The sequence below is a fragment of the Poromitra crassiceps genome, assembly GCF_964638095.1.
Source record: "Poromitra crassiceps genome assembly, chromosome: 26".
Classification (NCBI taxonomy): domain Eukaryota; kingdom Metazoa; phylum Chordata; class Actinopteri; order Beryciformes; family Melamphaidae; genus Poromitra; species Poromitra crassiceps.
Window position 1 is genome coordinate 3,799,102 of NC_139640.1, and position 12,592 is coordinate 3,811,693.

The 12,592-nt window shown below is 45.6% G+C and overlaps 1 protein-coding gene across 1 annotated transcript in view; it reads left to right on the top strand.

Annotated features, from left to right (window-relative positions):
• The window catches only part of LOC310798896 (glutamate receptor ionotropic, kainate 2-like), a gene marked incomplete at both ends in the record, with an annotated part of 373,179 nt that overhangs the window by 214,105 nt on the left and 146,482 nt on the right, over positions 1–12,592 (top strand). The window contains 2 exons of the mRNA XM_083661456.1: positions 1,683–1,790; positions 8,381–8,494. Coding sequence (XP_083517582.1) covers positions 1,683–1,790; positions 8,381–8,494 — 222 coding nt within the window. The remainder of the gene's footprint in view (positions 1–1,682; positions 1,791–8,380; positions 8,495–12,592) is intronic.

Sequence of the window (12,592 nt, forward strand, 5' to 3'; positions counted from 1 at the left end):
TTACTCTAATGATAAAAGGAGCTGTCCATCAGCACCACACAGAAATCAGAAACAAAAAATGAGGGGCTGTCTGCAATAGGCTACCGTAATTAACACGTTGAGTGCCAAGGACGAGATATCTCGGCTTACATAATCCAACCGTTGAGTGCCAAGGACGAGATATCTCGGCTTACATAAACATTTTTTTTTTTTGACGGTGGGACATCGATCAACCCCTTTTACGTCTCCTACACCAGAATTGGAGGTATTGAATGTGTATAATCTATTTTACCGACCCACTGAGTGTCGACATGTCTCTCCACAGTAGAAAGAGGCGACCCAAAACTGGACGGAAAAGCGCGAGGAAGCCGTTCTCATACTGTAAAATTGATGGCGAAAACGCTTTCACTTTCGCGCTGATGCACAGCGGTGGCAACGGTGGGGGGTTCCAAGAATAGATTGGATGCACACTTTGAAACACGCAGCATAAATATGACCAGAATCGCATCAAAGCTCTCAACCAAAACTCCACGAAACGAGCGAGTCCACCCAGACTTCCTCAAACAGTGGCACCGCGCAAACAGGCAGCAGCCAGGCAGCAGCAACTTCGTTGTGACACGCCCGCTGGAGAGCCAGGGAGGCAGGAGGAGAACACACACGGAGGGAGGAGTTGGAAGCAGAGGGGGGTTTCCTGCTGTTATGGAGGAAATTACTGTTCAAAACTATTGTTTAGATGTCTGACTCTTACTGATGCCAAAAATGAATGGTTAAAGTGACTGTTCTATCGAATTTCACAAAAAGCCGTTTATCTCTGAATAATTTTTCTGACGCTTAAACCATGCTGTATTCAACTGCTAATGCTTACATAACTACTAACTCTACAAACTAACTCTTTTAGACAGAGAAAGCACACATTCTATTAGTTCTTTTTAGATGATTGGTGTTCACGAAGTCTTAACAGAAAAGAATCCTCGGCTCTTGTAAAATGAGCCAGAATCCTCAAAAAAAAACCTGGCAGAACCTACCTACAGCATTGAAAAAAGGGCTGGCAGTCAATGTGTTAAAGGAGAATTTCGTTTTTTTTTAACCTGGAGCCCTCTCCTCACATTAATTATTATCTGACGACTCACCCAGTGTTCTCCGCAGCGTTTTTGTCCGTCTTAGGCGTTGTTTTGAGATCAATAGTGTGCAAGCCAGTCCTAGAATGGAGCTCCGTGGGGGCCACGTGGCAGCGTGCTTTTCATCCATGTAAATAGACAGTTTTATTCCCGTTTTCGACCCATATCGTCATAATCTGATCCCTAAAGAACCATCAGACTGCTAATTCTCCCCCGGGCTCTTTTCAGCGCTATATACAGGCATCTCATTTCCTCCTGTCGGGTCAGCTAGACCAACTCTCGTCAAGTCCCGCGAGACTTTCCTGCCGCTGGCCTGTGGACTGACTTGAAGATTGTATCCTATCATACCCATCTGTACCTGTAAAGATTGTATAGAGAGCCATAGTCACGCGGCTCACGGCCACTTCTGGTTTAGGCACAAATTGGGGGGGGGGGGGATAAGTTTTGGTCTGAGTGAAATGTTCTATGGTCTCTTGTGATTCGAAATATAGCTGGATGGAGATGTGAGGCAGATGCTTGACTGTCTCCTCTCTCTCTCTCTCTCTCTCTCTCTCTCTCTCTCTCTCTCTCTCTCTCTCTCTCCAGGCCCATTGGGATGGCCTGACAGGGAGGATCACTTTCAACAGGACCAATGGCTTGAGGACAGACTTTGACCTGGATGTCATCAGTCTAAAGGAGGAGGGACTAGAGAAGGTTTGTGTGTGTGTGTGTGTGTGTGTGTGTGCGCGTGTGCGTGTGTGTGTGTGCGTGCGCATACATGCGTGTGTGTATGCGTGTGTGAGGGGGCAGGTTTCTGCTCGCGCATGTAAATTTATATCAATGCGGCAGTAGCAAAAACTGCAATTTCCTCAAATGGCCACCTGAGGCTGGCTGCAAGAGAGAGTCCATCCCCATGTTAAAATACCCGTCTTTACAGCGTAAATATACATGTCTGGTTAAAAAAAAAGGTTTTGGTCTCTATAGCTAATTTCAGCTTTCATGACAAATGTACGGGGGTGGATTTTTATATAACTTGCCCATTTAGACTAAAACATTTCTATTTCTACAGTGTGCATGACTGCATTTTTGAGAGAGCCCCTGGTGGTGGGATGAAACACATACGGTCCAGGTGGAAACGCACCCACGATGCATTGAAGGCCTGATCATCTAACTGTAGGATTATGCACAAAAACCGAAGGAGAACTAGCCTAATTTTCGGAAGATATCGTACGAACCATTTCATGTGGACACATTGATAGTTTGTAGGGATGCACGTAATATCGGCAGTCATATTGGTATCGGTAGGGTCATTTTTTTATATATTGCGGTATCGGTCCGATGAGCAAAATAACAGCAATGTTAATATTGGTTAACGGTATCTGCAAAAAAAAATCATAATGGAAACAATAGAGGAAACACTGCATCTGACCAAGCTTGATGAAGTTGTTTCCCAAAGCATTTGGCAATAAATTAGTATAAAACAGCATGGCTGATGGCTGTTTTCCCTAACGTTATTATAATCCAAACAGGTTGAGGCTTCACAGGCGAACGTTTCATTGTTTTTACATTTTTAATTTGAAGGCAAAAAAGGGAAATGGTACGTGTGAAATGATAGAATTGACAGACCAGTGTCAAAAAATATTTTTTTTTTACCACTATTCCTTCAGAAGTTGTAGTTGATTGCTCTATTGCTGACAAAAATGTGTTATTGTAAGTCGCTTTGGATAAAAGCGTCTGCCAAATGACGTAATGTAATGAAATGTAAGTCCTGCTTTGGGGCACGCGGAGCGGGTTTTCTAAAGTAACGTTAACGTTAGCTAGCAACCTAACTAGCCGGCTGCTGTCCATAACAGAGTCAGGTAAGATGCTTCCTACTATTGTTCAAAAGTGACTTTCCTGACACTACAAACATCTGACTGCACTGAAATGAAGGAAAGGATGATGTTATTGACTATTCTAGAATAAAAATGAAAAGAAAGTGACAGATGTTTGTTATTTAGCCAACAATGTTTCACTTTTTTCTGATGCGGGAGGCTTTGTGGGCGCCGCCATTAGGGGCTCGCTCAGGCTCGCTTCGTTCTTCGTCGTTTTGGAAAGGTGGCAAGGTATTATGAGATATCCTAGCCCACCAAAGGCACCATACTATGGTTCCTTGAAAATTGGTCAAAACCAGGTAACTATAAAGGTTGCAAATTCAGTGAACTTATGTATCAAACTGGTTTCAGACAGCCTAATTACAACTTCTTACCTAGAAATGCCACCTATATACTGTAGCTCATTCACTTGAGAATCAGACAGGGTCTTGATTTATGGGCTCTTCCAGATGTTTGGGGAATAAAGAAAGACATTTACTTTTTCCAGTTCACAGTGTTTACATGTGTTTTTCAGTCTGTACACAATTTTATTATAATAGAAACTTGTTTTTATACTGATCATATCAACACCATATCGTTTACCAGCCATAAAAGCAATGTGAATATCGGTTATGGTATCTGGCCAAATGCTCATATCGGTGCATCACTACATGTGTGTTGTAGCCTACATCTTAGCCTACTCAAGATTCCTGAGCGTAGCTGTAGGAAAGGGAACTTTAAAAATAACACCTTCAATACAAAGAGCATTCTTGTGTACGTCTGCAGACACTTCACACTCGGGCGTCCTCACTGGTGTTGGCAGCTCCTGACCTGCAGTCTGTGTGCCTCCATGCATAATTTACTCTATTAATAAAACCCTTCAGAAGCCCCTCAGCCCCATGAGGGCTGAATTAAAGATTTGATTTGATATTACAAAGCCACATCCTGGCCTCTCGCTCACACCATCCTGGGCCCCTCAAAGCCCCACCCTGGGCACCTCAAAGCCTCATCCTGGGCACCTCAAAGCCTCATCCTGGGCACCTCAAAGCCCCACCGTGGGCCCCACAAAGCCCCACCCTGGGCCCCACAAAGCCTCATCCTGGCCCCCACAAAGCCCCATCCTGGGCGCCTCAAAGCCTCATCCTGGCCCCCTCAAAGCCCTCATCCTGGGTGCCTCAAAGCCCCATCCTGGGCCCCACAAAGCCCCACCCTGGGCCCCACAAAGCCTCATCCTGGCCCCCACAAAGCCCCATCCTGGGCGCCTCAAAGCCTCATCCTGGCCCCCTCAAAGCCCTCATCCTGGGTGCCTCAAAGCCCCATCCTGGGCCCCACAAAGCCCCATCCTGGGCCCCACAAAGCCCCATCCTGGGCCCCTCAAAGCCCCATCCTGGCCCCCTCAAAGCCCCATCCTGGGCCCCACAAAGCCCCATCCTGGGCCCCACAAAGCCCTATCCTGGGCACCTCAAAGCCCCACCCTGGGCCCCACAAAGCCTCATCCTGGGCCTCTTGCTCACATCATCCTGGGCCCCTCACTCACATCATCCTGGGCCCCTCACTCACACCATCCTGGGCCCCTCAGATCTCAGTCCGCTTGTTTGTCCCGCGTCCGAGTGCGATTGCTGTGTTCACACTCCCCCAAACAAACCGCACCAACGGGGAAAACGCTCTCTGTTTCGGAAACAACTGCTCCAAACGAGATAGGTGTGAATACACCCTTAGACTTTTTTCCGAATTTAGTATTTTTCTGATTAAGATGTGGCAATTGCCAATATTATTATGTCTTTGGACATGTATACAGTGCATTCGGAATATGCGTCATGTTTTTACTGCAGTTTGCGACACAGCCTTTTGCCTGTTTACGGCCAGCTACAGTATACTATGTGCTTTGTAAACAAACCAACTAGCCAGAGAAACATGCCCAAAAGAAAAGCCCACATTTCTGGTCAGAAGGAGAAACACAGATGAAAGACTTGGATATCAACATATTTTCACAAATATCGCAAGACGCTCCTCAAATGGACCAGATGATGCTGGTAAGAATAGGACCAAAAAAAAAGTGAGCTAGCGTGATCCTGAAAGCTGTAGTTCCTCGAATGGCCACTTGAGGCGGGACCCGGAAGGGCATTGTTCCCGTTCACCTCCATGTTAAAATGTCCCACTTTTGTAACAGTGAATAAGCATGTTTACAGAATGGACCAAAATGCAGTTATAGCCTATATCGCCAATTTCACCTTTTCAACTGGGGATGGATTTTTATATAACTCACGCGTTTAGAGTAAAATAGACGATAGAAAAGACTATGTTTTGTGGGTGATTGACAGGTCGCCTGTCCCGTGATCACTCTGGGAAAACCCCGTCTTGTGCGCAAGGACCCCAAGATGGCGACAGACAACACTTAGTCTGGGTTTCCAGACGTTTGGTGAGCGGCGCCAACAGCGCCACCTAACCACCAAACGTCTGAGAATTTACGGGTCCAAATCTGGTTCAGAGCCCGGCGAGAACGGCCGGCAGCAGACACGCCTACATTTATTATTAGAATTTGATTTGGTTGCGGCAATGCAATGTTTCATAGTTCCAATATAGAGCAAGACACTGATGTGCTGCAAAGAGAGTTTATACCTGTTGTTTGTTTTACAATAATTTGTCCTACCCGGAAGTGGTCCGCTTGCTACTGTGAAGTCATCAGCAGGCTCTGTAACGTTAGCCTCGGGAGTCGGGCTTATCGCTGGGGGAAAGACCTCTAGCCGCCGGGGCCGGATGAAACACGTCCTATTAACAGGTTATGTTTGTTTCTAAGTGATTCATATGTTTCTCTGCAAACGCGACAGCACCGGTTCTGCATGAGCGTCACTGCTCCCAGAAAGCAGGCCCGCCCACAACACTCATGATTGGTTCTCCGATGCAAGGCTTCCAACAGCACCACCTAACGTTATGAAAAGATTTAAATAGTAATATTCTCAGTCTTACAGTCGTGAAACGGATTAAGACTGAGAGCTGAGTCTAGACAACACTAGGCTTCCAAACGTGAGTCCAAAAAACAATGGGTGGCTACGTCCATTTTATTGACAGTAAATGGGGAAAAAGACATCTACTGTAGGTAGCCAGCTAGCTCCTTTAGCTAAATGGTTTGTTTGTAAATGGTGTTGTAGGTGTGTGTTCATGTCCCGTAACAGCCATCGGGCGCCAGATTAAGATGAGTGAGTGAATGAGTGAATGGATGAATGAACGTGGCCATAGGGAGTACAGTAATGCTACATCATCGCCATCGTTACAGTGATCGGGGGTATGCACGGCTGCATGTAGAATGGGAATATCAGGGGCATATTCATTTCCATTAGCCATCCAAACGGCTACGTCGGAAGATTGTCTTTTTCGGAATAAGGGCAAAAAGCGGAATATTGTGTGCATGTGCAAAGGCAGTCAAAGATGCTGTGGTGGATGAGGAGACTGAGAGAGGACAGCACGAGCTATAGAGGCACATCCCATAACCTCTTCTCTCTCCCCCCCACTGTCCTCTTCTCAATTACACACACACACACACGCACACACACACACACACACACACACACACGCGCACACGCACACGGACACACACACACACACACACACACACACACACACACACACACACACACACACACACACACACAATGAATTGTGCAGAAGACCAGGGGGCAATCCAGAGGTAGATCATCGCTAACATTATTTCCTGCAGGACTCTCAGTTCACACAGCTGGTGACTGTGTCTGCACATGATCCTCTGTGCTGTATAGAGGCACATGAAGCATTTTGAAGGGGTTTTTCTTCTTGCTTTTACTTGCGTGATGTGCAGCCCAAGGTCATGTGACACTCACTCCTCGTTAGGGATGTCACAATATATCGTCCCACAATATATCGCGATATCAAAACGTGACAATATGTATCGTTGAGATGAAATCTCATATCGTGAGAAAAAGAAGCTGAACATTGTGGCACTGATCTGCATCTGATTGCATGCTCGCTCTCCTTTTCATTGCTTTGTTTGAACAGACGAGGGACGTTACAGACACACGGAGGATGAAAATGGTGAAATGACTCAAATTAGCGTGGAGGATGCCCCCTCAACTTACAACTCGATCGCAAAAAAATATTGTTAAAGTATCGTATCGTTATCGTGAACCCAATATCGTGTAACGTATCGTATCGTGAACTGAGTGTATCGTGACACCCCTACTCCTCGTGCAAAGTGTAAATTTCCTGTACATCATTTCTAATAAATGTTTTGCTACAATAATGTTGTTTATGCATATTTTATTTTTCACATGACTTAAAGAAATATGCAGAGTAAATGGCAGAAGGAGATATAAAAATGATTTCTGATATAAATCTGGCTTCTCTGTGCGGTCATAAATGTATGGTTTGATAGCAAGATCATTCATATTGGACAATTCTACACAAAGTTGCCGCCAAAATAGTATTTCTGGGGGGGAAATGGCGGCCATATTGGAAAAACCTTTGATTTTTTTTCACGTGCCTAAAAGGTTTTTATCAGAAGAACAATCCCCAAGGAGTATGTATGCCAATGGTGGTGCTTCTTTCCAGATGTGAACGCGTTTTCTGGCAAATCGCAATCCAATTGCAATTGTATACCGCCACCTATCTTCCCTCTTCCGCTCGTGTGTAGGAGCTCAAAGAGCTGTCTCGTCACAGCCCAAGGGAGCTGGAAGGTGGGTGCTGAGGGTGCTGCAGCACCCCCTGGTGGCAAGAGATGGGATTTTCAAAATTGTTGGATTTGGCTGTCTTGTGTTTATAACAGCAACAAAATGCATTAACAGTTTGTGCTTCCCAGCTCTAATCTTATTTCATACGCTCTCTCTTCAAAAGTGTTTGATTTTCATCATAATCTGGTTTTCCATAATAATAATAATAAGTTCAGTGTTTATGCCTGTGTTGCTGTCTGTTGTAGTGTAAAACGACTAAAGGGAGAGCAGGTGCTTACATGAAAGTGAGTGAGAAAAGGAGAAGATACTGAATAATGACATATAACAGTATAATCCTAATGTTAATTTAAAATTAAATATTCCTCTAAATATGGCTAAAAGTCCAAAAAACGTCAAATTTCCTTCGCCACTGCAGCACCGAGAGTCCCTTCCTTACAGCACCCCCTACCTAAAAGTACTTCCAGCGCCACTGCCTCACCTGATTTAGAATGAAACCACGCATGCGCGAGCAGGAACTGCACAGAGCTCTGCCATTGGCTCAGAAATTTGCCCGCCCCACAAAAGTTCATCCTATCCAATTGTGGAGTGGGCGGATTTCGAAAGCCTGAAAACTCCCCGCCCTTTTTTGAATAACTGACATGATCTGACCCTGGCTTTCTCTGTCTGGCTCAACGTGTTGAATATCTCTTTAAAAGTACATTTCTGCTCCACTACTATAGGGATTAAATAAGAGCTGATTTCTGCTTTCCAGATCGGAACCTGGGACCCCCCTAGTGGCCTGAACATGACGGACAACCAGAAGGGGAAGTCAACCAATGTCTCCGATTCCTTATCCAACCGCTCACTGATCGTCTCCACCATACTGGTATGCTTTTCTCTTTTTTTCTCTTGGGGCGGCTGTGAGAGGAGATAGAGTGGGTCGTCCACTAATCAGAAGGTCGGTGGTTCGATCCCCGGCTCCTCCAGTCCGCATGTCGAAGTGCCCTTGGGCAAGATACTGAACCCCAAATTGCTGCTGATGGTTGTGCTACACTAGCACCAGTGGGCAATAGGGGTGGGGTGGAAAATCGATACACCATAGTATCGCGATATTTTGCCTGATGATATTGTATCGATATTTGGACGCCAAGTATCGATAACAAAAAAAAAAAAAAAAAAAAAAAAAAAATTGGCAGGCCATGCCCAGAGCCGTATAATGGAAGAGTTCCGACATCTCCATTCACTCCAATGGACCAGTTTTTTTCCAGGAAGGTCCTGGAAATAAAAAAAAGCAGCACTGTCGAGTTGCAGCAAAATAGACAGTTTGTGTTGTACTTTGAAAGGGTTTTTCATCCCTTGAATCAAATTGTACATTATCAGCTTTATTTTAGCATGCAAAAGTAGCGCGAGACCCATTCCTGGCTGTTCATTGGCTAATGAGTCTCGCATTTTGGTCCTCCGCTGACGCCACTCTCTCTCTAGAGGACACTAGCCATGCCATGCCAGGCCACCGGGCATCTGCCCGAAGCGCCCGATGGTGCAGTCCGCGCCTGCAGTGGCATATTGAGTCCAGAGAAGCTTAATAATGTAGCCTACATGTGGGGGAAAACAAAACAAAACAAAAAAACACTGCATGTTTTACTTCCGGTGAGGTCAAGGAAAAGGTAGGAAAAGGAGTTAGACAATATATCCAAATATCGCAATATTCAATATATCGCAATACTAGCATATCGCAATATCGCAATACTATCGTATCGTGACTCAAGTATCGTTTTAGTATGGTATCGTGGGCAGTCTCTACGATTTATGGTTGCGGAGATATGTCCGCCCTGCCTGCAGGACTACAGGAGAGAGATAGAGGACAGGAGATATGTCCGCCCTGCCTGCAGGACTACAGGAGAAAGATAGAGGACAGGGGTTTCAAGTTACTGACCAAACACTCTATTTCAGTAATTGCTGTCAGAGTAATTTAACACTTATTTTAACACAAAAACATCGCTGAATGCAGCTTTAAATATGCAAGGAGGGTGCTCCGCTCGTTGTTAAGCTGTCTTGCTATTTGCCCAACAAAAAGAAGTTTGCAGCCGTCCACCATGTTTCTTGTTTGCGTTTTGCCTTTGTGAACTGGAACGCTTTTGAAGGTGGGCGGTGGGACTTTTCCACTGGGAAACGAGATGCTGCAAAATGAACGTGGAGAAATGGATTGAGTGTTTTTGGTACATAGAGACCACAACCAGCTTTGAATAGAGACACTGCGTAACGCGTCATCATTCAGAAGCCACGCCCAAGACGGGGGAAAACAGAAACCCCCCCTCCAATCCTGGCGTTCTCCTATGTCACGTGCGTGTTGCACAAAAAGATCGTATATACGGAAGATGAACACTCCAACTTACTTCTTGACAGCTAGATCCACATTTTTCTTCTCGCCAATTCTCAATGGCTTCCTTATTTTGCTCAGGAGTACAAAAAAACATTAAATGGCGATTTTTTTTACATTTGTTGTCTGCGCAGCCCCACCACACAACAGCTTTTAGCTATGTTTAATTCAAGGAAAATGACGCTGGTGTGTGGAAATGAACGGAGCTTTTCCCCCGTGATGGGCGTGGCCTATTTCATGCAGTGTCTCTATGGACCTCAAGATATCAAATAAAACAGTGGAAAGTGGAGAAGTGAAATGAAAACCAGCATTCTAGATCTTTGGCCTTTTCGTATCCTTTGGTGTAAAAGTTGGGCAACATGATTTCTAGATTTCAAAGTCGAGCAAAATTCAAACCTTACCTTACCTTTCGCTGCCATTTTGTGGTCACCGGTGTACAAAGCTCCCCTTGTGGAGCTTTAAATAGGAATTTGTAGTCAAATCACATTGGAATGGTGCTTTATGTGGGGACCAATTATAGAAAGGCTAGAACAGCTCTCAGCCCTGACTGACTCCCTCAAAAGACGTCATTATTCTAAGCTTTTCGCTCTTGAAGAATCCTTGAGTGCCTTATTGCCTAGGCTGCCCTCTCTCTCGCCAGCACTTTCTCAGGTTGTCTATTGAAGTAGAGTAGCCCAAAGCTCCGCTCTGCACTCCCAAATTGCCAGTTGACTTCACCACTGTGGAGGACTCTTAATTGGGTGGGAACAGGCTCGGGCACGGCAAATTGACTGATTGATTGTCCAATAAGATGTCATGGTTTACGGCCCTCCCTCCTATCTACCGATTGATCAAGCCTGTTGCGATATTAGATCCTGCCAAACCGAGGAATTCAAAAGGAAATCGGAGAAGGAAAAAGAGTGGATAGAAAATCTATCTCTCTGACCGTTATCCTGACGAGCTGCTTCTCCCATCAGGATCATTGAGTTTACCTTCAATCAGCTGTGCATCACGGCCAGCCAGACTGTTGTCGTGGTTACGCTTTTGTTTCTGTCATTCAACTTCCTTCCCCCCTGTCACCCGCTTGCCAACCACCTCCTGTGTGTGTGTGTGCGTGTGTGTGTGTGTGTGTGTGTGTGTGTGTGTGTGTGTCTGTGTGTGTGTGTGTGTGTGTGTGTGTGTGTGTGTGTGTGTGTGTGTGCGCGCGCGTGCATGTGCGCAAGACCGGAAAAAGAGAAAGAAAGAAAGAAAGAAGGAAAGGAAGCATAGAAGGAAACAGCAGAGGAGAGACAGTAAAGGTCCTTACACATCGGGAGCGTTTTTTTCGTGCGATTAATTCGCACGTCAATAATATTTTCCGAACCTATATCAGTGAATGCAACCGTGCATACCAACGGCGAAGTTTCGCCGAGCGTTATTGCGGCGTTTATTTTTTCGAACCACGGTCGATTTTTCAGAAATTCGCTTCCGACGTGTACGCATCTGTGGCTGTGATTGACAGGTGGGTCAAAACTCGCATCGCAATTTCGTGCCGTATATTCGCATCGCTCTTGATGTGTAAGCACCTTAAGGCCCAATCCCATTTATTAGTTTTACCCCTACCCCTCATTTTTGAGTGCCCCACGCTTTGCCCCCCCCTGCCCTTCAAAACGGAGCCACAAACCAATTATATCATAACTGGGACACCACTCATTACGATTACGTCATCGTTTTGCCAAACTGGGATAATAAAGCTATTTCTGTTTCAAACAGTTTGAATTAATTCTGCAGATTCTTATAGATGTACTATTTTGTCATCATTGCGTATTTCCACAAATTCATCATCATCATCATCATCTTCAACCGCTTATCCAGGATCGGGTCGCAGAGGTAGCAGTTCCAGCAGGGAGCCCCAAACGTCCCTTTCCCTGGCCACATTAGCCACCTCTGACTGGGGGGGATCCTGATGCGTTCCCAAGCCAGCGTGGAGATATGATCTCTCCACCTAGCGCCTAGCACCGTGGTCTCCTCCCTGCTGGAGGTGCCTGGAACATCTCCCCTAGGGAAGCGACCAGGTGACATCCTTACCAGATGCCCGAACCACCTCAACTCGCTCCTTTCTATGTGAAGGAGCAGTGGCTCTACTTCACGGATGACTGAGATTCTCACCTTAAAGGAGATGCCAGCCACCCTCCTGAGAAAAAACTCATTTCGGCCGCTTGTATCGGCAGTCTTGTTCTTTCGGTCATGACCCACCCTTCATGACCATAGGTAAGGGTAGGAACTAGGGATGTTCATCAGTTATCGAAAATCGATAATTGATCGTTAAGGAATGGAATCGATCATGTGGAATTTTTATCGATTTTGTTATTATTATTATTAATTTTTTTTTTGCGGACTAGGTTTGGGTGGAATTCGTTCCTCCTCGCCCCACTCCATTGCACAGCCGACTAACGTGAGGTGGAGCTTCATATAGTCTCTAGTTTTCTGGCTGGGCACGGGCCTTTGTGCCAACAAAACTGTTTTAAACATGGGGAAGTCACACCGGCATGCGCCGGGGACAGCAGAGTGTTGGAGAGGAGACACATTGAAATAAAGAGTTAATTGAGGAGAACACGTTGTCTTTCGTATTTTCTGCCATAGGCATTC